The following is a 25,138-nucleotide window of genomic DNA, read 5'->3' on the forward strand; positions in this document are numbered from 1 at the left end:
AGTGGTGGAGTCACCATCCCTGCAGGGGTTGAACAGACGGAGATGAGGTTCTCAGGGACATGGGGTAGTGCCAGGGGTGGGGAACGGTTGGACTTGATGAGCTGGAGGGGCTTTTCCAACCAAAATGATTTTGTGATTCTAACATCTGTGCTTTGGCCCGTTCTCCCTGGCATGTGGCACAGCCTATGTTGGCAGAGCTGGGTGGTGTCATGTGAGGACAATGCTGGGAGCAGCATCCAAGGGGTTGTGGGTGATGAAAATCACCTTGATCCTCACTGCTCCAGGCAAAAGCGCTTCTCTTACTGGGGAGGAAAAACGACTGGTGTCTGGGAGAGCTCTGCAGAGTCTGCGGCCACAGGACAGGGCTTTATCCTTGTAAACAGGGCAGGTGTTTGTGGTGCTGGCGGCAATCCTCCTGCAGGCAGGACCTGCTCTGGCAGCCTGGACGCCGTATAAATAACAGTCTTTTCCAACGAGCTGCTCTGTGCTTCCCAGAAATAATGTTTGTCTCCGATGTCTGCCTTGATTTATGTCAAGTTCAGATGCTGTTAAAAATAATCCACCCACAAACTAAAATCATGTTGTCTCTGATTATAGTCAGCTTTGTGGATGAAGCACCTATAAAAAGATGAATGGAAGGGTGCTGGTGGGGAGCAATAGTTGTTTTTTCTAGGAAAGATGTTTGTCCTTTGGCCAGAGCCGGTGTCCAGGTACAGGGCTGGTGCTGGCACAGCAGGACCACCCCACACCAGCTCCCAGGGAACAGCAGGGGCTGATTCCCATTCTGCCCCTGCAAAGAATTCACATTGACTCCCTGAAACTGGACATGCAAGGGTTAAACGCATCATTTAACCTGTGGTTCAGATGAAAATTCTTTAATTAGGAGTTCTAATCTTTTGAGGACCCTTCCAGTCCATAACATTCTGTGATTCCAGCTGGTAGTGCAGAAGCCTTCTGCCCCACAGCTTGGTTGCTCTGGACTTTTGGATACTTGGATTTGTTTTTAAAATACCATGAGCTGCTCTTGTTGTTTTATTAGGAAAAAAACCTAGAGCCTGTAAAATACAATTCCCTAGGATAGAAGGCTAATCCTCTTATTTCTACACATTTCTGGATGATTAAATGGCTGGATTATTTAAGTAGTGATTTGTTACTAGATTGCATCATCAAGGAGATCTAAGGCATAAATATTAGCTTTGGGATTTTGGCTCTTTACTGTTGAAAGGGGTAGAAGGTGTTCTGCAGACAAAAGCCAGAGAAATTAAATTAAATGAGCATGTGAAGCAGCGGGTCACCGCGAAGTCCCTAAACCTGCATTGGCTTGCAGAGCTCTAACCTTTCCAGAGAACGGATACAGTAAGTAACATCAGCTTTGCCTAGTAAATCTTGTATCCTGCTGTGTTTTGAAGTGAACCAACCCTTCTGCTTGATTTCAAATTGTTTCCGAGACCATTTGTGAACTTTTGGGGCTTGTAGGAGCCTTTTCCTTGCACTGCTCCAATTCTGGTTGTGCAGCCTCTGCTGGGCTTGAGGTCTGGGGGGATTTGCACCAGCAGCTGTGGGGTTTGTCCCAGCCCCTGTGGGGCTGCCTCCCCATCCCACTGGTGCTGTGGGTCCCACAGGGCCACTGGTCCATGCACAAGCAGGACGAGGTGGCAGGTGGTGCTCAGTTGTGTTGTCACCAGCTCTACTGCTGCCACCCCTAACTCTGCCTACCGCAAAAAGCCTCTGGGACCCCCAGAACGGCAGATGCAGCCTTGGAAGGATGGTGAGGAAAATACTGGGAGTGGTTAACGAGGATGCTGGAGATGCTGTGGAGAAGGGCGGATGTGTGGAGCACCCACCTTCTCCTGGCCGAACAAGAGCCCAGCAGATGGGTGGCTTGGTTGGGTCCTGCCATGATGCCGGTGAGTTTTGAAGAGATATCTGCTATTTAATGATAATTTTGGTGCTTTGCTGCTCTGTTTTTGTTTTAGTATCCTCCAGCTGGAAATCCCCCAAGTTATTCCCAGGCAGCCTGTAAGGAGACTTGGGCATTAAGGAGCGTTTTGTCAGACACACTGTGGACTTTGGGAATGGTATTGGAGCAATACGGAGGGTTTAGGAAGAACATTTGTTCACTAGGAAATGTGGTTTTGTTTGTAGAGAGGGGAAGGTGAGTGTGTGTGGTTTGGCTCTTTATGAGTGGCAGCAGATCTGGGGTTTTATTTCTTCGTGTGATATAAGATCTAAGATCAACTGTTTTGAATGTTCTCAGGGCTGTTGGCTGGGGGGATGATAAGTGGCTGAAAATCAAGGAGTGCAGTTGGCAGGGCAGGATTTCTGTTTTGGGTTTGGGTTCCTGAGGCTTAGAAGAAACGCCATTGGAATGAACCAATGAAAAAAAAAAAAAAAAGTTACAATAATAGAAGTATTGTAGAATAATACCAATACTAAAATTAGTATGAGCAGGAAGAGTCTTTTGCTGTTGAGTTGAAACCAGAGCAAAGTTCCAAAGCACAATTCCTCAGCTGCTCCAAGAAATTCAATTGAAAAATAAGACAAAGTAAATATTTACTTGAGCTTGGACTATGCAAATGCATTATTGCATGGGGCGTTCTGAGCTCTGGTACGTTGATACTTTGATCTGTTGTGATAATGAACCCTGTGACCGTGGGGCTGGAGCCCCCGCCGTACCCGGCACGTGTCGGGGCTCCCGTCGTCAGGCACCCCCAGCTGCTCCGGAACCTCGTTTAAACACAAATTCTGCTTTTTTAAATCAATCCAACCTTCAGTGCAAATGAGATTCCAAATAATAAGTAATTAACTTTATCAAATTGACATTACCGTTTCAAACAGAATGTCAACACCGCCTTTATAAACAAGGCAGAGCTGCTGTTTGCGGAGCAGACTTGGTAGGAAAATGCAGCAAAACCCAGAAAAAGAGTAAATGGTCCTTTCTTCTTGGTCTGTGGTTCCTTTGCTGCTGTTCATAGGGGCTGGGGATGTCAGGTTGATTCCTCCCATCCCCCAGACAGGGCAGGGATCACAAAAGCCATCATGTTATTCTGAATGAAGCTTATGGATATTTAGATTTTTCTTGGTGTTTAAGTGGAAAAGCAGCATTTAGCTGATGGTGTTTCCAGAGGTGTAAAATCCGGAATGAGGATTCAAACCTGAATTTCCACCTTCCTCTCAAGGGCTGAGTTTGGCAACTCGGGTTTTATAAAGAGAAAAAATAAGTTATGGATTAGAAAATTTGTCTCTGGAGTGGAGGTCAAACCTCTGGTTGATGCATGGCCTCATAAAAATGTGAAAATTTGCAAACTGGGGGAGTTCCTTTAAAAAAAAAAGCCAGTGTAGCTAAAGAAAGAAGTGTTTACTCTGACATATGGAAAGAAAATCACTCTTTGGTGTGCGTTGGTGACAGTATTGTATATTTTCTTGTTAATCAAGAAATGAAGTTACTGATTTACCTCCAGTGTCCTCGTGGGTGGAGGTTAATGGCAGCAATAAGGATGAAGTTAATCCTCCCCCCGAAAGCACAAATCTGAGATTGCGGCATCGGGGCAGAATTTAAACACGTAAAACTGGAAAGTCTCTGCCCCAGCAGCTCCTGTGAAGGAAGAAGGAAATATGGGCTGTGCTATGACTTTATAAGGAATTATTTTCATAAGGGAAACAACCCATTTTATTGGCATGAGTGTTTCTGTGAATGTCTGTTTATTTATTTAAACTGCAATGCAGTGTTTCTGGCAAAGGCCACCAAAAATTTGACAACAAAAAGCAAGTGCTAAAATTCTGTGGACCAGGAGCCCAGGGGTGTGTGCCCCAGGGAGTGGGTAATATGGGCAATTAGAAGCTTTAATGCTTCCATGGCCCATGTGCAAAAAGAGTATTTTTGTTTTTCTATTTAGAGTCCAACTACTCAAGAAAATACCAGTGGGGTTTGTGGCCTTTCTTTTCAATTCATAGAATCATTTAGGTTGGAAAAGACCTTTAAGATTATTAAATCAAAAATTCACCTCCGGGCAACAATAAACAGGATAAAGCTCAGTTTAAAGGATAATTTATTGGGATTGGGAAGAAAGGGGAGGGGGCAGGAGAGCAGGTCCCACCTGCAGCGGAGCTGCCGCTTTGGGGATGTGAACCCATTTGAAAACACACTTTTGTTCCAATCCAAAAATCCATCTTCTAGTTAAGATTAAAAAAAAAAAAGCCCCAAACCCACACATTAATCTCATCAGTGGAAATAATCATGTTGGGTCTATGATCTTAATCTTTTATGTCATCCACATCTGGAAAAGTAATTCGGGGGAAATAATATAAACTTCAGCTAAGCTGTATAAACCCAAGGAGCGATTTCATCAAGCAGCGGCTCGGTGGCCCTTTGTCCCCCGCCTCCCTGTGACAATATTGACTTTCTAACACCGACACTTTGTTCTCTTCCTTCCCAGGACAGCCGCTAAGTGCTGCTAAACCAAACATCACATGCTCCACGGGGCTCCGACAAGGTTTGCAATCAAGCGCTCTCTAATAACAGCTTAAATACTCTCATCAAGCTTGTCCTTGCTGTTTGCTTTAGGACACAAGTGTTTTTTCTCTCCCCTCTGGATTTATTCCACACCAGCAGACAGTTGGAGCTGGAGGTCATGCAAAGTAAATGCAGGTGATGGTTTTTTTTTGCTCCCTGGGTTGACTCTCATTGTTGAACTTGCTTTTCCCCATCAGCTGAGCGGATGTGGCTCGAAAAGCATCGCTTTGTGTTGGTTTGGGTTGGGTAATCTGCCCTGAATGCAAAACCTTTCTGTCCTGGCAGGTTTTCAAAACCAGATGAACAATGACAAGAGAAATAACAGCTTCTTTAGCAGGAAGAGGGGAATCCACACCATCCGTGCACAATTATATCCCCTCTTTGTGCAGCCTCCAAGGTCAGCAGATACTGGACCAGTGGCTTGCGAGAGACTGGAGAGTGAAGCAGAAAAAACCAAGAGGCTGTTTGTCTCTGTCCCAGGGCAGCAGCTTTTCCTCCACGGGTCCCTGTCCCTGCCTGGGGACACTGAGGGTTGATGCTGCTGCTGTCTGTTGGCTTTTTGCTTTGCTTAAAGCCACTCTCTGATCTCCGTGCAGCTGCAGCCTGCGCTGTATGTACGGCAGGTATCGTATGGGTATGTACAGCAGGTATTGTATGGGTACGTATGGCAGTTATTTTACAGGTAGGGCTATAGGGTACCAGTGGCTGCTGAGTTATCCCCGTGGGAGCAGCTCCATCCTGTACCACCCAGCGAGCCATGTCCTGTGTGCTGCACCCCGCTACTTCCACGTTAGTGTTGGAAATGGGAGCTTTATGACCAGATAACATTTTGTCTGAGGCTTTGCAAAAATCTGTGCCCCATTGTCTTGAATCGTGCTGGGCTCCGGTAGCTCATGTTTTGGTGGGGATGGCAGAAATAAAAACAGCCTGTCCACCCCGGAGATGTGGTCAGCATGGGTCTGTATGCAGGGCCGTGCCTCTTGCAAACCGGAGCCCAGTGGTTATTCTCCCTTGCCAAGCCAGGCTTGCCAGCCCATGTGCATAGCTCAAAATCAAAATAACTGGTTATTCAAAATTAAAATAACTGGTTATTTCAATGGGCTGACCTATTGCTGGGGAGGGGATGGGGAGAAAGGTGCTCTGCTCAAAAGCACCTTGCCTATGAGAGATGTGCATAAGCTCATGAAAGGTTCAAATATGGCATCCAGAATGACTTCTGCTGTTCATGGGGGACAGCAGAGCCGAACCCCTCTGTCCTCTCTCTCCCCTGGCTGCAGTGATGCTGCTCAGCACCGTGTCCTGCCAGGCTGGGGAGCAAGTGCTGGGCAAGGGCTTCCCCTGCAACCCCCTTCTGTGTGGCACAAGCAAAACAAGCTGGTACCAGGACTTCAAACATCCATCATTATTGTGGGGGCAGGGGAATGGTCCCCCATTCTCCCTTCAAAGATATGCTAGAAATTAAAATAACCCTAACAAAGCCATGCAGGTTTATCCTGATGCACCCGGAAGACCAAGCTGAGGCTGCTGCTGTTTCTGTGCTTTCCATGGAAGATGGGCTGGTAATGTCGGCTTCACAAACCTGCTTGCTTTGCTTTCTTTGTCCTTTTCCCTGTAAAGGTTCCTGCTCCCGCGCTGAGAGCTCTCTGTGCACACACCAGGCAGTTGCTTCCACACATCGCAGTCCCCTGGGGCTTCCAGTTAGTATCAAGGTGACTTTTCTGTTGCTAGTGGGGGGACGTGTCCCCTGGGCGATCCCAGGGTGAAGGGTGCAGGTGGGACATGTCTCTAATGCACCAGCAGCAGAAGGAAAGAGCTCGAGAGCAAAACCAAGAGGTGTCAAATGAGCCCAAACACCACATGGATCCAAGCAGGGCTTCTGGAGTCCTCCAGCCCCCAGCGCGACAGGAGCAAGCACTGGGGCTGGGGAGCAGGGCTGGGTTTCCTTCAGGTGGCCATTTGGCTGCTTCGTTTTTGTTTTTTGTGTGTTTTTTTGTTTGTTGGTTGGTTTTGGGGTTTTTTTTGTTTGTTTGGTTGGTTGGTTGGTTTTGGCTTTTTTTCTTCCAGGAAAACCAGACCTGGTCAAAACACAAAGGAGGGTAAAGGGGGTTCATCTGGGGCTGGGCTGCCTGCTCCGGGGTTTGCTCAGGGAGGCAGAATGGCAGGAGCGAGTGTGTTTTGGGTTTGGAGACTGTGGGTTTTGCTCTATTCAGTTACTGTGACCAGCCTCGCTCAAAATAATCAGGTTACACTTTTTCCATTTAAAAACAAAGGAAAATGCTGCGTATTTTCTTGCTTTCAAAGACAGGATTTGCTTGAGCTGAAATCCTTGTGTACCATGCCGAGTCCCTGCACGCTGGGTGCTTTCCAGAGGCCAGAGGGACCCTGGTAATGCAGGAGATCCCAGTGTGACACCACCTGAGTCCCCTCGGTGCAACTGAAAGCGATGGGCTGATGATGATGATGGGATGATGATGATGATGGGCTGAGCAATGTGTTTGTGTAAAGGGGGATCAGCCTGGCACAGGATCTGGTTGAGACCCTGCTGCAGACTGAGCCCTCCTGTTCTTTGGGTGATACTTAAACATGGCTGGATGTAGAAATTGAGTGCTCCTGGGCTGCGCCTGGATTTCCCATCATCTCATCCCCTTGGGAGCAGCTTCCAGAGGCTTCTGCCTTGTTCCAGGGTGATTTCACACACCTGTGTCCCCCCGAGCCAGTGGGGCCGCCAGCCACTCTGCTCGTGCTGGGGTCAGAGGCAGAGGCTGGTTCTTTCCATTGGGTCACAATTTTACATCCAGCCAAGTGCTTATTAACTCAATGCTGTTGTTTTTCTCAGCTCCCAGTTTCCTTCGTGCAACTGACCGCACTGGGGAAGTGTTTTTTGGATAAGGGGGGTGGTAAAACACTGGCCCTGGCTCCCCAGTACTGTATTAAATCCACCCCCAAACCAGTTTTCCCAGCCCAAATGGTGCAGCAGCTGCTTTGGATGTGACGCAAACCCCCTGTCCCAGAGCACATGGAGCTCCCGGGGCAGCACCCGCCTCTCCTGCACCTCAGCTTGAAGGTTAAAGTCTTGTTATGACATCTCAGGATTAAACCTCCCCTCTGTTTTCAATTTGAGAAAAATCTGCTTGCATTTTATAGGGAAGCTGCCACCCAAGAGGGGACAAATCCAGTGGTCCCCATCCCTCCTGCCAGGAATGCTCCATCCCCACAGCCAATCAATGTGGGGCCGGGATGAGGCCGTGAGATTTAAATCACCGAAGAGAGCATTTAAATGGGAAATCAGTAAGTGATGCACAAGAGATTGATTTTAAATAATTTTTATGACCGGAGACTTCATGCCGTTGTCAATATTTCTGCATAAATAATGAAAAACATTAAAAGAGGGGAGGTGTGCCTAGATAAACCTCGGGGCTGGGGGGATTGGAGGGAGGGGGAGCGCTGCAAATCTCGCTGCTGGCAGCTGGAGCTGCTGACACCCCATTTATTTTCCTGTGCTGACAGCACCAGCCCCTTCCTCGCTGGCACTACCAGCAGCCAGGCACTTATTAAAGCAGCACTGATTTAAAGGGAGGGGAAAGGAAAAAAAAATAAAGAGGTTATGATAGGAAATGATGAGCTGGGCAGATTTTATATCCCATCCCTAAGTGGCATTTGTGGATTTGTAGCAGCAGCAGCACTGCTGCCCTGGCTGCAGAAAGCCGACAGGAGCATCCCAGGGGATGCGGTCCTGGCCACTGGATAATGTATATTATGTATGTTATATGGAGTGGTGCCCACTCTCACATCATCCTCCATCCTGTCACAGCCTCCCCAACAATAACCAGGCGGTAGCTGGCACCCGATCGAAAAACATCCATTACCTTGGTCTCTGCAATCAAAAGCCATTTATAGTAAATGTGTTTGCTTTGTACTGAATTACTCACAATGCTGCCAAGTACAACCACACCAGCTGTTAATTAGAGTTTAGCTTTTATTACCAAAAAGTCTGCTCTGTTGATATGGAAAATGGGAATAAAAAGTCATTTAACCTATTGTGATGTGAAAATAAACGATGACTTGTTGGTTTAATTAAATAGTCTATTTATCTAGCTGTCAAAGTGTTTGAACACACAGATTATGAGCAGCATTACCCTGGCTTGTCTCCTGTTGTCGGAATAATCTGTGTTGTTTGTAGTGACAGTTACCTGCTAAATGGCCCATTGAACTCCACATGAATCTCTCACAGAACAGTCCGATGCATCACTTGGCTTGTCTGAGGTTTGTTGGTTTTCCTTTGCACCCAGGAACTGCCAACTCCTTCCCTGCATCCATGTGTGTGTGCACATATTTTCTGCTTCTCAGGAACATTCTGCTGGGCTCATTTGGGATGTATTGCATGGAATAAATCCTGCTGGTGTTTCCAGTATGGGCTCCATCTTCATCTTTTGCATCCTGATATTTAGGAGAAAGCTGATAAAGGAGTTTTCCATGATCAGATCTGATGACCTTTATGCTTTCTTGCCTTTTCTTTGTCCCTGCAGTGCTGTCTTGGATCACCAAGAAAAAACACAACGAACTGGAGAACTGGAATACAGGTTTGAACCCAGTGCATTGGGACCTGCCCAGGGTGAGGCTGGGATGGCAGCCGTGAGGATGGAGCGGCACTGGTTTTCCTGGGGGAAACAGGATGAGGAGCAATTCAGGTGTTGAAGGGAAAAATTGATTTTGAGGCCCAAAGGGAAATGTGGTGGTGGGAAGGTAGCGAGGATCACCACGGTGCTCCCAGAAGGGTAAGCAGCTCTGCACGGCAGCTCCAGTGACAAAGTGGCATCTCTCTGCCAGGGCACTGAGCAAGCCAGGGCACAGCTCTCAATTACAACAAGAGATGGACACAGGGAGCTGGTGCTGATGCGATTCAGGTGACTTAGGAGTGGGGTCGGGGTTCATCTGTCTGGTGGAGTGTTGGAAGCTGCCCGAGGACATAGTGTCTCTTTCTGGAGGGAATTCAAGGATCTTTACTCATCCGTGGCAGAAATGCCTTTGTTATTGCTACTTTTCCTTCTTCCACTTATGGAGTATTTCACCGTCTGCCAGCGCTGGAGGGAGGATTTCTTGCTGGCCAGGCCAGGGAGGAGGGTGGTGGGTCCCACCAGGGCTGTGGGGAGATGCACATGCTTTTCTGTCTCGGGTGCCTATTTGTTTAACACAAAACAGACAAAACAGTGCCACTGGGAATGTGTTTTGTTCCTGGGGACAAGGGTTTGTGCTCCTGGCATGGCTCAGGGGCTTCTATCTGTCCCTCCTGCCACATCTCCACCCGTCAGTCCTTCCCTGGCTCCTGGGGCTGCTGTTGGGATGTGATGGTGATGAGCAGCCTTGGCAGCTGCTTTGCACAATGTGGTGACACATCTGCATGTTGCAGCTCTGCCATGGTGCTCCCATCAAACAGGGGCTGTGCTGCTGGCCCCTGTGTCACCTCCAGCCCTGTGCCCAGCTTGGCTCAGCTCACAGCTGGTGGCAAACATCCCTACTGTGGTGGCAGGAGACACCAGGCGGAGGTGGCTGCCCTGTGTCACCCTGCTCCTGGCTTTGTACCCAGCTGAATTAGCACTGGCAAGATCTGGAGTGGCATGTTTGCCTGGGTGGATTTGCAAGAAGCAGCTGCCAATTGACAGCAATGACTCTTTAGGCAGAAATTCCACTGATCTTGGTTTTGCAACATTTTCCCATCCTGGGGAGCTGGGAGAGGAACTGCCTGAAGATAAACGCACTGATGATGCCACACACATTGTCCATCGATTGTTCTTCCAGACACGGGATGAGCAGGATGCTCTGACCCTGCGCTGTGCAGCTGGCTAAGGAAAAGCTTAATTGCAAATGGCTCTTTTTGGTGTCGGCTCAATGTTTCCTCTTTAAACCCTGCAGCAGTGGCTGGGAGCACATGAGTCTGACACAGAACTCTGTCTCCAGGAGAGCGCTAAACTTGTCACGGCTGTTTACTTATGCTTTCGCACTGTTTGTGTAGTCAGAAGTCTTGATCTCGTATTTATCTCCTATTAAAACAGCTACAGTTTATAGTTTAAACACATTAATCATTTCCAAGCTTTTAAAGGGCTTTTAAGTGGAGACACTGCTTGTTTGCCTTTTAATTTTTATTTCAAGTCTCCCTTCTGTATCAGAAGGCAAGTGCTTTAAAGGACATTGAAGGAGTGCAGTTGCATATAAACTGCAAGCTGATAAGTCTGGCCCCACGCTAAAAAAAATTGAAAAAAAAAGTACTGCAGGAGGTCATGCTTTGGAGGTTTGGCTCTGGTTGGGACCAGTGGCCAGGTCCCCATTGCTGGCGCTGGTTTGTTCTGCTGCAGCCTCACCTGGGGACGGGTCCCTTTTGGAGGGTGCAGGGCTCCTTGGGGTGCTCCTGGGTTCCCAGGGCTGCATCTCCAGCCCTGGGGAGCAATTTGTGGCCTTGCAGATGGTGTCATAGGTATGTTGGGGTGATGGTGCTGACTGGGGTTTGTGTGGTCTGGGTGCCAGGGAGGTGCTGATGTATTCAGTGGTTGACTTGGCTGAGCTGCTCCAAGGCTTCAATTTAGGTTTTTGCAGTCCCCGGGTCTTATAAAAAGGCGTTGTGGTGTTTTAGCTGAGGGTTAGAGCTGATCAGAAGTGCTGGCGAAGCACAACCTGTCTAAGGAGATAACTAGTTGCTGTTTGGGGTCTGCGTTGCTGTTTGGTTTATAACCCTCCCGCCCCAGCCCTGGCAGAGAGGTACAGGCTCTGTCAGCATGAGCAGAGACATCTTCACCAGCTCAGGTTGCTCAGAGCCCCATCCAGCCTGGCCTGGGATGTCTCCAGGGATGGGGCATCCACCACCTCTCTGGGTGACCTGGACCAGGCTCTCATCACCCAGGGATCCCTTGAGCTTTTTTTGGGAGCTCCATCACTCCCCAGCAGGACATGTAAAGCCCTTCTCCTTTTGCAGCAGCCAGTGTAAAATGACACAATAAAGGCTAATTGCATTTAAAGGACATCCCAGAAGAAGCAAATCAAAGTCTGCATGTGTTTCATGCAGGACCTGAGAATTACCCAGTGATGGTCCGGAATCAGCTCAAACCGACTGTCTCAGCCCAGGAGGTGGGTTGGTGGGTGGGCAGGGGGATGATGGGGGGCGATGAGCAAGCAGCAATCCCAGCAGGGATCCAGCAGTGAGATCTGGCAGGCAATGTGCGTTTGACATGCTCACTCGAGGGCTGTGGCTTCCCAAACTGGCACATAAATCACAGTGAGGCTTCGCAAACCCGGTGCTCGCGGCTGCTGGAGGCAGCACCGTGCCAGCGCTCTCTGTGCCTCAAACCAAAACCAGACCCTGCTCAGCACGAGGAAATTCCCAGCGAGAACAAGATCCTGCTGAACTGAGGGCGGAACCCAGCAGAAACCCGAGGTGTGGGGTTTGACATGGCTCTTTACACCCCAGATACCGATGAGCAAACTCTTTAAGTTTCTTATTAAAATTATGATTGCCTAATTATGCTTTTGCACCAGCTTTTCTGTGCTCCTTTGGTGTCTGCAGGGAACGTGACCTGAACGCTGGAGCTGTAGTTGGAAGGTTGGAGCAGTTTCTCCCCTAGAAAGCTTTACACACCTGAGAGACTGAGAGTGACTTTGTCCCATATATTCCCTTTTGGCCCAAAGCAGGGGAAAAGCCCAAATTTCTGTTTCATGCTCCAGTTTCATGTTCCAGTTGCGTGACTGATGTTTGTCAGGGTTTCTCCACTTTCATCTCTTTCTGTAGCTCTCCTTGCAATTTGGATAATGCTATGGATATCTTTATTAACTACTGTACCATAGGCAGCTTTTCTCCAAAGTGTTCCCAGTCTCCTGAAGTTTTGACCTGCAATATTATAACGGCAACAGTGAAAGGGAAGACAAGAAATGGTTTGAGGACCAAGTCTGTGGGTGCTGGAAGCACCTGAGGGCTGCACAGCGATGGTCTGGTGGGAGGAGCAGCTGGTGCATGGGAGGAGAGCACATCCCTGCACATGAGAAGGTTGATGCTGCTCAACTTCTGCTCCTTTGTTCCTCACGTTTGCCCCTGAATGAAGCACTAGCTGGTCACTAACTGGTGTACTTGTGCTGCTGATGGAATTGGTGTTGTAGCTCCCGGAGATGCCAAAACGGAGCATCTGAGGCGAACCCCCTCTGCATTATCCCAATTCTGAGCTGCATCTTCCTGCTCGACATTTGGATTAGATATTGGGAACAATTTCTTCCCCAAAAGGCTGTTGGGCATTGGAACAGGCTGCCCAGGGCAGTGGTGGAGTCACCATCCCTGGAGGGGTTGAACAGATGTGGAGATGAGGTTCTCAGGAACATGGGCCAGTGCCAGGGGTGGGGGAACAGTTGAACTTGATGAGCTTGAGGGGCTTTTCTAACCAAAATGATTCTGTGATTTTATGATCTGTTTCCGGAAGGCAGAGCTCAGAAGGTGACTTTTTGCTGGGAAAACCAGTGAGATCTGTACCTTCCAGGGCGATCCCACAGCCGGCACAGCCCCCCCGAGCAGGGACGGGTCATCTCCCACCCACCAGCAATGCTGAGCCTCGGGGGACCTGTCTGCATCTTCCCAATGCTCTGCAAGTATCAGCTAATTAAGTGGTAGCAACCTTATCTAAAGGACACTTGTGCTGGCATTGGTCGTGACCGCAGCAGGTAACAGGGAGGATAAATTCCCAGCACTCATTTAAAAAAAAAAAAAAAGAAAATTAAAATAGTGTTTGAGCTGGAGAAGGATTTTAGCAAAGTTTTTATTGGCAGATTTTGCTAGTAGGACTCCCTGGTGCCTGGTGGGGGTGGCCTGAGGGTGCACAGCCCTGGGGATGGGGACATCCCCCTGTGACTGAGGCATCCTTGTTCTGCCTGTGAACTGGATGGCTGCTCTCTGTGATGTTTATTTTAAGCGGTTTTGCTAAATATTGTGAATTATTCCTGTTTATTGACTGGTGGTGATCTTGAAAGTGATCTAAGAGGTTCAGGTGAGCTTCCCTATAACTTGCAGTGAGATTACTTCTGCTTCTCTGCAAAAATCTCTTGTTTATAAAAGGTGATGGGCAAACTGCAGCCTGGGGATGTTCAGCTCTCCCTGGGCTGGTGATGCTGCTCGCACATATTCTTATTTTACAGAGTGAAAGACAAAGTGGCTGTTTGCCAGGGGGCTTTATTGCAGTGAAGGGCCATGTGCATGTTGTTATCTTGTGCCTGGTAACTCAAGATTTCCTCTTGCTTCCTTCATTAATTTTTAGCAAATTCTTTTTCTTGCAGTAGAGGTCTGTCAGTGCACTGAAAGACTTCTTATTTTTTTAAATAAAATTATCAGAAAGAAGTGCGACTGGAGGTTAAGCGGTAGGTTTGCAGCTACAAGACATCTGGGTTGTGCCAAGCAGTGAGGGGACTCAGAGTCTCACTTACTGCTTTAATTGCAGAGAAATTTCGTTGTGTGTTTGTTTGTTTCACACCTCATAGCACAGCATACAGAAACAATTTTATTAGGAGATGATTTGCAACAAAATTCAGACCTTTACATTGAAAAATCTGTCCTTTTAAGTGCCTTCCCAGCTCCTGCAGCTCTGCAATTGTAACCAATGCTCTTTCCATAAGATGTCAGTGTGGCACAGGAGTTCAGATGCTTGTTTGTTCGCTGTGCAGTAATCCATCACCAGCAAGCCACGCAAAGGCATCTTCTGGACCATCACCAGGTTTCAGCTCATTTATGGCTCCCAGCATTAATTTTTTCCATTGGTGGAGGAATTGCTGTGCTGATCCGGTGCTGTGAACAGATCGCTCACCCACAATGTTAAAATGGATTGAGATGTGTCTGGTCAGCCCAGGTCTCTCCTCGTCCCTCCGCGTGTTGGGGACTTTCATCCTGCGGATTCCATTGGGCTTCATTCACACCCCAGAAAATCTAGCCTTGAATGCTCTTTCCACCATTCTGTGCATTTGAAACAATAAGCAGGAAAAAATGTTGGTGTTGTAATAATATTCTGGATATATTTTATGCACCAGATGTAACCAAAATAGGGAGGAAAAAAAAAAAACCCTTACTTAGTGATGCTTTTGGCTGCTGTTTGACTCCAGTGGTCTATGAGGAAGGGAAGGCAGGACTCCTGAAATGTGGGTAAATGTGGATATTTGGGCAATGTTTTCTCTGACCCTTTCCTGAGATATTCTCCCCCAGAAGCTGAGGTGTGGGGACAGCTGGAGGTGGCCTCGTGTCGGGCCAGCCGGGTGCTTCACTGCCTGAGACACCAGTGAGCCCCGGGGAAGAAATGAGACTTATTAGGAGAAATGCAGCCTTAGAGCAATTGGGGAAACCAGCCAGGGCTCCAAGCCACGAAACACAAGGAGCAACCCCACAAGGCTGCGGCTCTGACGCAGCAGGAGTTTTGTTCAACTACGTTGTGCTGTTTTCACGCTAGAAGGGTTTTGGTATCAAGATTTGGCTCCTAACGTGGGACCGAGCTTGTCACTAGAGCTCTGTGCCAGCTCCTCCTGCTTGCCCCAGCCTCAGTACTCCCGTGGAGATGCTGGGGTGATGTCCATGGTGACGTCTGTGTTGGTCTTCATAGTGATGTCCGTGATGCTGTGTGACTCTGCCCATGACTCTCCATGATGTTTACATGGCAGTGGTGGAGTCACCATCCCTGGAAGTATTTAAAAGACATATAGATGAGGTTCTTAGGGATATCGTTTAGTGCCAGAATTAGGTTAATGGTCGGACTCGATGATCTTGAGGGTCTCTTCTCCATGGGCTGTGGCCACCAGCCCTGGCAAAGGGACAAAGGCTGCTTGTTCTCCCCGGCTTGGCCACCTGTGGGCAGGTGGGCTGGTGACAGCAGCTCCTCCACTCCCGGCATGGGATTAATTGCCTTGCTGGCGAAGCTGTGCTTGTCTGAGGGTTCTTAGCTGTGGATTTGTTAGGAAGGAGCAGCTCCGCAGGCTGCCGAAGCCCGTGGAAAGCCTCCTGTTGACCTCATTAAGGGCTGGATCGATGCCGAACGGCAGACAAAGGGCTCTCCCTGTGCAGCGCTCAGCCCCCCCTTCCCACAGTGAGGACTCCGGGGGCCGAGGGGATTTATTTTCTCTCCGGGTAATGGGCACACTTGGATAGCTCAGATATTGGATAGTCCTTTTCCTTCTCTAGTTTCAATTCGATATTTAAATCCAGTAATATGTGTAATAATCTGCATGTCTGGGATTAATATAATGTTATATGTTTCTTGAAAGCCTTTCTGATCCCACAGTTAATTTGATCTTTTATTAACATTAACTAGCTCATGTGGTGTCCAGCAATCCCAGGAAGCACGCTTTCCAATACCAACAGATGACAAAGAGATGAAAATATAATAGCAGATGAATTCCTGCTTTACCACAAAAGCAGCAACGACAACAAGACTCCAGCAAAGAGCCTTCTTCTGCTTGGAGAGTATTGTCTCACAGGCAGAGCACGTACTGCTGCGAACGGCAAGGAATACTTATTGTTGAGGCTTTGAAATGGTGAAGGAACTGATTATTGAAAGGCGGATCTCTGGCCTAGGAGCAGCCTGCACTTAACAGCTATCAATGCACGAGTGCCAAGAGGAAAATGTTAACCTCCCTGGTGCCAAAGAGACTCCACGGATCCATTTTTTGGCTGCTGTGCAACATTATAAAATGGAAACAATGGCATGTTGGAAAATGGCCATTTCACTGCTACAAACGCTGCTCCTGTGCAGATGCCAAGGCTCTGCCTCTGACAGCGGCACGGTTTTGCTGGACCTGGCTGGCGAGCAGCGCTGAGCCCGTTCCTGCCCACCTGGGTGATGGGGCAGCATGGATCACACCGGGCTGCACTTCGGGGTGACTGCGGCACCTGTCCCGCTCCAGTCATCCCTGCATCGCCCGTCCCTGCATCACCCACCCCTGCAGCGTCCATCCCACTGCAGGCATGCCCTTCAGCTGCCACATCAGCCCAGACCCCAACCGCTCCGAGGAGCAGCGGGTACATGAGGGTGGCTGGCAGACCCTGCTGCCAGTGTCCCCCTGCTGCCCCATGCCACTTGGCCAGCTCAGCACATCTGCCGGCAAGCTACAGTGAAACGTGGAGGGATCCAGCAGTTTCATTAATTTCCAACTGAATTTTTGCTGGTGCAGCTCACTTCTCTCACTAAACCCAAGCGGTTCGGCGCAGTTTGCCATCTCTGACACGTCCCCATGTGGGGATAACGCCGACATTGAATCCAGATGGGGAAGGCTCTGCTCCGGCCGCACAGAGGGAACCCATTAGCAGCACACCATATTCCAAGGAATTCCTTTTCAATTTCCTTCCCAATTATACCACTTATCCCCAAGCACTGAACCCTTCCCTGATCTCCCTTTGTTTTTTTTTCCACACTAACTCTCTTGAACTTGTGCATTTTCTTTTCACTTCATCCTATTTTGGCAGTTTTGCAGCCCGGATGGTCCGTGCCCGTGGGGAGCTGGTCTGTGTGGGGTGGTCTGGTGCCTCTTTGGGGATGTGCTGGAAGATGGACCATGGGGTACATGGATCACAGGGGCCTTTTGGGACTGATTTGTCTTTAATACAGAGTCCTACAAAAACATGGCACCTGCATGGTGCTCACTTTCCATAGAATTGTTTTGGTTAGAAAAGACCCTTAAGATCATCAAGTCCAATCATAACCTGAATTTAGCAATAAACCATGTCCCTAAGACTCTCTTTTAAACATCTTTTAAACATCCCCAGGGATGGAGACTTTTTAGTTGCAAATTTGGCCTTGAATATCCAGCATGGGCATTTTATTCTACGTACAACCAGCCCTGCTCTTGCACACTGCCCAAAAATGAGCACCGTAAGTGATGCACCATAGTGAATTTTGGTAATAGTGGAGGCTGGCAGAATACTGGTTAAACACCAGCTTCCCCAGGGCAATACATCCAATTTGCACGCTATGAAATCAGACCAGTGCAGGCTGTAAATGCAGGAAAATGGCATTAAAAAAGGAATCGGTATAAACAGGACGGCAAATGGGGTTTTCACTGGTTTAGTGAGAAGTTAGCAAATGAGCTGGAAAAGTCTGGGCTCTGTTTTCTGAGCTGTAAGCTACAGTTAAAAGTAAACTTTCGGGAAGTGTGGTCTCCTCTGAGGTCTGTGCTGTGGTGCTTTCCAAGCCTCAACTGTTTTTGCTGGGCTAATAAAAGTTATAAGAAGCGAAGGAAAAGACATAGTGGAATTGGGTGATGTGGGAGCCAGGACCTAGCTGAAACTTCAGATCTAGGCCCAGCTTTAAATAAACCAGACCAAACCCCAGCTTGTGGCTCCAGCATGGGCAACATGCAGCAAACAGCAGCAAAAGCCGTGAAACTGGCAGCCCCAGGAATCTCCATCCCCTGCCAATTTCCCGCAAGGTCTTTACAATTTTTCGGGTATGGGTCTGGTTTTAATTTGGGTTTTGTGCTTTGAGAAAAGATGCACCAGCATGCGCTCAGGGAGGTGTAAGGGGAGGACAGGTTGTGGTGGCAAAGCAAAGGCAGAGGAGGTGGAAAAATTATAGTCTGGGGGGAAAAAAACGACTTTTGCATATGTCTGGGGAAGGTTGCTAATTAGCGCAGAGTCACCACACAAGGGACCACGCATGAATGGTAGAAATCAGCAGTGCTTGGGTTTGAAGTAGCAAGGGAATATTAACGAGATCCACTAAACATCACCTTAAGACAAACCCATAAAGAAATTCAGGATTAAGTGCTGAAAAACTCTCCCTGAGCGATGCTCCTGCCCATCTCTGTGGACAGGGAGTGCAGGTCGGGATGGGACAGGACAGATGGGCTGTGCAAAAACCTGCCCGAGCACTTGGGCCTGGTGCTATAGTTAAGTCTAGGCTTTAAAACCCACTCCCAGCCCTTGCGTGCTCAGCGCTTGCACTGGCTTTCAGGATTCTGTGTGTCTGTGGGTTTAGGGACATTTGAGCGCTTGGGGTGCAGGTTTTCCCCACCCCAGGGAGCTGAGGATGGCAGCACCGAGCTGGGCTGAACTCTTCTTCACTGGAGTCGTTCCTGTAAGTAAAAACTTTAGTGCAAGTAGAATTGGGGTTTGGGGAACTCTTGTGTGTTACCCAAGCAGGACTGAGCCCCTCCCCAAACCCATCTTTGGGGTAAAGCTGCTCAAAAGGAGCTTTTCTCATCAGCAGTGTCATTGCTCAAACTTGATCCGGTGTGTCTTATTGCTCCAATGCACACCCTGTTACGTCTTATTGTTTAACGGGTACTTGGCACATCCTTGGGACAAAACTGTCTGGGACCCATCGGAGATAAACTCTCCCTCCATTAACATCCACTGGAAGTTTTTATGGGGTTGATGAAAAATATACCTGGGACGAATCATTGGTTTATGTCTTAGAGAAGTAAGAGCTAAGAGGCCTCCAGACAGGCGGTGAGAGAACCGTCAGCCATTAACGGGAAGGTGTAATTTGTCTCTTGTCCTCCTTAACACCGGGCTGAGGAATACTTTCTAGGTAAATACAACATTCAGCTGTCATCTTGGCGTGGTGGATAAGGGCAAATCCACTTCCTCGGCAGATTATAATGATGCACATTAGCCACCCAATTTAGTGAAAAATATTGTTTTCTCCTAATTAAGCAAATTGTTGCAAGCTAGGTCGCTGACTCCTGGGGAAGTTACAGTTTCTGCCTTCTAGGCTTGCTGACAAGAGAATAGATTTATCTCCAATTCAGATCACTGGAGAGGGTTCTTGGTATTTTATTACCACATGCAACTTTCTGGCTGTTACTAGGAGATTAATGAAGAAGGGAGGGCGGGGGTGAGGGGAGTTCAGCAACAGTCTGTGCATGACAAATATTAATTATATTTCATTTCATATGCAGATGATGCAATCAGCTGTGCAACACTGGAGATAACACGTTTGTCTAGGTTTGTTTTTTGACCTTGAGAGGCCATGTTTCTCCCCCCTTTCTTCCTACATATCAGAATTCACGTCTTAATTACGCTCTGTGATCCAAGTTCACTTTCGCAGGCACAGATTAGCGGATGTTAACACACGGGATAGACACGATAACTACCTGTGGGTCAGCAAATCCTGCCCTGGAAGGAAAACCATGCAGGACAGTCCTGCTGCCCCGGGGAGAAGGAACCACAGGATCGCAGGATGATTTGAGTTGGAAGGGACCTTAAAGATCATCTTGTTCCACCTCTTGCCATGAGCAGGGACATCTTCACCCGGATCGGGTTGCTCAGAGCCCCATCCACGCTCTCCCTTCATATGTCTGTTATGCGTATATGTGTATGTACGCATATGTGTAATTAGAAGTGTCTTCAAGTGTCCCATAGCAAAAATGGAGCTGGTGAAAGGCACGAATTTTCTTAATATTCCAGCCAAGCAGCTCTTGGCTGGAATTCCGGCTTTTTATTAAAATTTTATTCAAAACCTTCATCCACGGTAGTATTTTTTCTGTCTTTAAGATCTTAGTGCTTATAAATGTCAACACCCCTGGCTTTTATTTTGTTCCGTGAACTCTCGCAGACTCTGGGAAGCGACGGTGGTTTATTGTTCTAAGGAGCTGCCGGCCCCGGGTAGTGCCTGGCGAAGCCGTCCTGGTGCTGATGCACTATAAATAATCATAATGTAAAGAGACGCTGTCAGCTTAAATACATCAGGCTTGTTTGCTCACAGAGTGGCAATTTGTTCTGTCATTTATCGTTATGCAAAGTAAGGGTAAAATAGCAATATCCTCATCTGCTAATAGCTTGGCTGGGCAGAGGGAGGTGTTCGGGTGGAGGTGGGTGCAAAGAGCCGGGAAACTCCTGGTGTCTGCACCGCGGGCTCTGACAACTGATTAGCGTTTAAAACTCCTCCACTTAGGCGTTTTTCCTCACTGCTTGTGTTTCCCCAGCCTATTTAATTTGTTTTTCTAGCCCTTTGCACCCTGGGCTCCTAATTTTTCTTGTGCTCTTAGGTGAAGTTATTGTGTGATGGGATGGTTTTATATTAAAGCTTCTTAAAGCTGCTTTGTCTTGCATTTTGTCTGTAGCTATCAGTGTTGCAAAAATGCTCGGGGTGCTTAACACGTGAATGTTGAAGTTGTTTCTTCCTGCAGGAGCCCCCGGGTCACCCATCTGCTCTCAAAGCCCCCAGAGCCACAGGACCGCTGTCCCCAAGCCCGGCACTCGCACCCTGTAATATGCTGGCAGAGGTGAGAGGGGGATTGTTACCCCAGCGAGGATTTTGAGATGTAAGAGATGCTGCATATCGGCTAATCACCTGGCAGGCAAACAGACGAACTTTAGTAAGTGGCTCATTAAGTAAGGAGGGGTTCGTCCCATGGGTGGGACGTGGGTGTTGCTGCCCGGGCACTCGGGGAGGATGAGGTGCCAGGGAATGGGTGGATTACACTGAATTTCTTACTTATTGTCCTGAACTACCCCCAGGGATCCCAGGCACCGCGTGGGCTGGATCTGACCGTTTCCAGCCCGTTCTGGCTCTGATCCCCCAGAGGGTTTTTTCCAGGTAAATGTGAAGGTGAGTGTCTCTGGGATGAGCTGATGCTGTTTCCTCTGGCTCCTCGTTGCCCGAGGGATCTGCTGCAGGCGATGCTGACAGGGTTGTTTAAACTGTACCTGCAAAAGTGGCCTCGCTTGTGTGAGGAACCCCCCAGGTCCTGCCACCTGCCCACCAGCAAAACCAGAGGAGGATTTTGGCCCCCATTGCTGTTTGCAAGGTCAGAGTGAGGCGGGTTTTGGGGACTGTTTGGTCTGGAAATGAGTTTCTGACAAAAAAAGGAGCGTTTAAGGCCACACAGTGAATCCCCTGGTTGTCACTTTGCTTCAAAGTGAATCTACAGTGTGTGCTTGATATGCAGAGCCACTGGCATGTGAGAGTGGGATTTAGTGTCAAACGAGCTGTAAGAAATAGCAGCAACAGCCCCAGCTTCCCCACGGTGCTGGGCAGCGGCTGGGATACAAACCCAAGTTCCAAAATCGGTGTTTTTCCATTATTTCTCTCCAATGGATGTCCTGGTTGAGCATCCTCCTGCCTGGCTCTGCCCTGGGTTTGGTCCCCAGCCCTTACCTCTGAGCATCCCCCAGCAGCATCAGGCTCATCCCTTGGGACACTCTGCTCCCCTGGGAGCAAACTAATCCATGGAGTATTTAATAGATTCCTCATTTTCAGACTTCCCCTCATAGGTACAAGTGTTTTCCTAACCCGTCTAATTCATGCAGGCTTGTTTTTTCCACTGTGGATTTTTTTTTCTCCCCTCCTCTGTGCACAAACAGACAAGATAGCTTAAGAGCTCTTATCTGCAAAGGGGAAAAAAATAGTCTTAATCCCCATTTAATAACGTAATATCAGCAGGTAACATGTTCAATATGGCAAAAGAACTCCAGCACCAGGTCAATAGGGTAGCTATAATTTTTAGCAATAAACAAAGCCTGCTTTTAATTACTTCTGTGAAATTGCTTGATCCATGCATGATTAAATATTCATTCTGTGTAACTAGACAGTTTCTTTGTATATAGATCCATATTAAATTTAGCTGGCATCCTGCCCACACAACACATCTAATAAATTCCTTTTAATGTGCTGCAGCTTTGAAGATGTTTTCCCTCCCCTCCTCCCCCCATCTAATTTGTATAAATAGCTGATGTCTCTGCCTTACCTGGGTGACTGCACACTTGGGATACACATGGAATCTTTTAGGAAGGGAAATGATGGAATTTAAGGGAGACATGGGAAAAATAAACCTTCTGATCGCTCGATGATGAATCTGCTAGGGGAAAAAGTGACTCTCAGACCTTATTTTTTCACTGGCTTGCCAGCTAACTACTTTGGCAGCATGTGCAGGAGGGAAAAAAAAAGAACCCTCCTTTTAAAGTAATGCCAGGGCTGATGTAAATATTTATGTAATATTTTATTACAATCTGAATTTACTTCTTGATTGAAAACATTTCCTAGAAACCTTCTGGAAAATCAAATTAATATGTAATTTAAGTGTCTTGATTTTTTTTTTTTTTAATAGTGTTTTTACTGGGAATGCCGGTGTCCGTAGGTAGGGCAGAGAAGTTGGGTGATTGGTGCGGGATGCCTGTGGATGTGTGTACCGTGCCTGGATTTCAGTCCCTGCTCAGGAACAAGTTGCATCCTTGGGGACCCTCATCTTCCCCAGGGCTGGAGCAGCTCAGTGTCACCAGCAGCAAACCTCTGCTGCCCCTTTTTAATCCCACGAGGGCACATTGATTGATATGACACGATGCTGACCTGAGCCAAGCGCAAGCAAGCGGGCACACGCACCTCACCCGCGGGCTGTGGGAATTAATGGGTTCGGGATGTTAATCTAAACACCGCCAGCCTGGCATCCCTCGCTCTCCCTTGGCACCAGCACGGGGCTCCCGGCTGGCACCAGGGGCTGTTCCCCTGCCAGAAATGCCTTCAGCCCGCTCTGCCAGATGTGTGGCCTCCAGTTATTGCTGCTGCCGCCAGCCCCAAAGGTGTCAGGATTTGCAGGAAAGGGGTGACAGGTAAGCAGCAACAGGGGGGACAGTGGGTGCCAAGCTGGGCGAGGAGCAGGGGGAGCACTGGGCGTCACTCTGTGTTTGATCATGTTCAAGACACTTGGGGCCAAGTCTGGTATCAGCTGTTTGGATGGGCTAAATTCAGGAGTCAGACTTTGGCTGAAAACCATTGACTTTTCATTTAGCCCAGTGAATCCCTCACACCTCTGGTTGAAGGCAGCGGGCTGTGCCCGAATTCCCTCCCACATGCCTCCCCTGCATCCCCTCCTGGGCTGCCTGTCCATGCCGTCACCCCAGTGGGCATGCCCTTGGTTCTGGTGGGAATGGGAGGTCCTAGTTTAGGAGGACTTTGAATTCCCTGCCCCCCAGCAACTGGGGCTGGTTGGGAGTGTGAGCAGCTTTGAGATCTTGAGCTGTTGGGAATTATGGAGGATAACAATTTCCAGCTGACAAATGTGGTGCTCTCAGGATCCCTTTTGCATCTCCCATCCCACCTGCTGCATGAAGGAAACCCTCCCCTTCATCTTCACCTTCCTCCCCTTCACCTTCCTCCCATCCAGCCACTGTGCAGGCAGGGAGCAGTGATGGAGGGACCCAGCTGTGACTTGAAGTTTTCAAGTGATGACAAAATTATTTGCTCAAGCAAACCGCAGCTATGATTTGTGCTTCTGTGTTTCCAGAAAGAACAACAGGATGTCCGTGCGATCAGTCGGTTTTTTGGAGACAGAGAGAACCAGTTGGCTGAGCAGCTCCAGCATCAGTGATGCCTCCAAGCAGCAGCCGGGGGTCCTGGAGGTGCAACCCGGTACCCCGGTACTCAAGGGTCTCTGTGTCACCAGCACCCATCACTTCTCCCATGGAGATCTCCAGGTGAACCCTCCCTCCATCTGCCTTTGTTTTTCCACCACAAACCTCTTTATTGATACTGCAAATCGAATGAAATAGCTAGCAGATTTTAAAATTAATAATGTCTCTGTTGCTGTCATCAAGACTGCATTGTTTAATGAAATCTAATTCAGGAGAACATAATTACTCAATGGAAAAAAAAAATCTCTTAAATAATCAAATCTGTGCTGATAAAAAGCCACCTCCAGTCCTGCTTCCCAGCACACCTGCCGAAGCAGCGATTGGTACCCGCAGAGCCCCCCGGCCCATGGGACGGGGCTGAGCATGGAGCTGCTGCCACAGCACATCCCTGCTCACCCTGCACAGCGACACTGAGCTGAGGAACAGTCCAGTTTCTGGCTGAATTCACAATATTAATTAGCGAGCCTGCATTTCAGACTAGAACTTGTTAAGCGTTATCTTCTGTGGCAGCAGCTTCTGTAAAAGACTTTCTGTGCTTTTCTCCCCCTTTACTTTTATTCTCATATTCAGGCTTTTCCAATCAAAACAAAAGAATATTTCATCTAATGAGGATGCCACTAGTGTTTAGGAAGCATTATTTTTATTGTATGGTACAAAAAAAAGAAAAAAAAAATCCTTGGAGGCCCAATACTTAAAGCTGGAGTAACAGACTGCTTTTAAATTCGCCTATAAGGAAATATAGGACTTGTAATGAGCAGGCAACTGAACTAAATGGCTGGCAAGCCAATTAGCTTGCTTTAAAACATTGTATTCATTAGAATGAAAATAAAGCCAAACTTTTTAAAGATAATTGCATCTTTTAAATATCAGTATTCTTGATCCATGGTTGTCTCATAAATATGCATTATTGTATAATCCTTTAAAAACACATGCTCCCATTAATAGGAGCACAAAAAGTACTCTAAGTGTTTGAATTTATTACATGAAATGAAACAAAACAAAACAAAAGTAACAAAAGCAAAGAGGTTTGATTCAAAAAGCTCAGCCTGGAACTTGGCTCTCCTGTGGCATGCCTGAGCATCGTGGTGTGCCCGGCACTGGAGGAGGAGACATCGGGAGGTGCTGCGGGGACAACGGTGGAAGGGATCGATCCTGCACCCCGAAGCCCTTGCTGAACTGTGCGGGATGGACTCAGCGGCACCAGGACCTGGATCAGCACTGGGAACCACAGGTAAGGGACCGCTGGGCTTCAGCTGCTGCTGGGAGCACTGGCCACA

At 48.1% G+C, this 25,138-nt stretch overlaps 1 protein-coding gene across 1 annotated transcript in view; it reads left to right on the forward strand.

Moving 5' to 3' along the window:
* LOC135580532 (uncharacterized) overlaps window positions 1-24,711 on the forward strand; it is a 32,462-nt gene extending 7,751 nt beyond the window's left edge. The window contains exons 4-9 of the mRNA XM_065076351.1: window positions 7,658-7,801; window positions 9,040-9,093; window positions 19,412-19,457; window positions 20,642-20,737; window positions 23,735-23,924; window positions 24,432-24,711. Of these exons, the coding sequence (XP_064932423.1) occupies window positions 7,658-7,801; window positions 9,040-9,093; window positions 19,412-19,457; window positions 20,642-20,737; window positions 23,735-23,924; window positions 24,432-24,467 (566 nt within the window). The 3' untranslated portion in view covers window positions 24,468-24,711. The remainder of the gene's footprint in view (window positions 1-7,657; window positions 7,802-9,039; window positions 9,094-19,411; window positions 19,458-20,641; window positions 20,738-23,734; window positions 23,925-24,431) is intronic.
* The last annotated feature ends 427 nt before the right edge of the window (window positions 24,712-25,138 follow it).

This window comes from Columba livia, chromosome 11, assembly GCF_036013475.1.
Source record: "Columba livia isolate bColLiv1 breed racing homer chromosome 11, bColLiv1.pat.W.v2, whole genome shotgun sequence".
Taxonomy (NCBI): Eukaryota; Metazoa; Chordata; class Aves; order Columbiformes; family Columbidae; genus Columba; species Columba livia.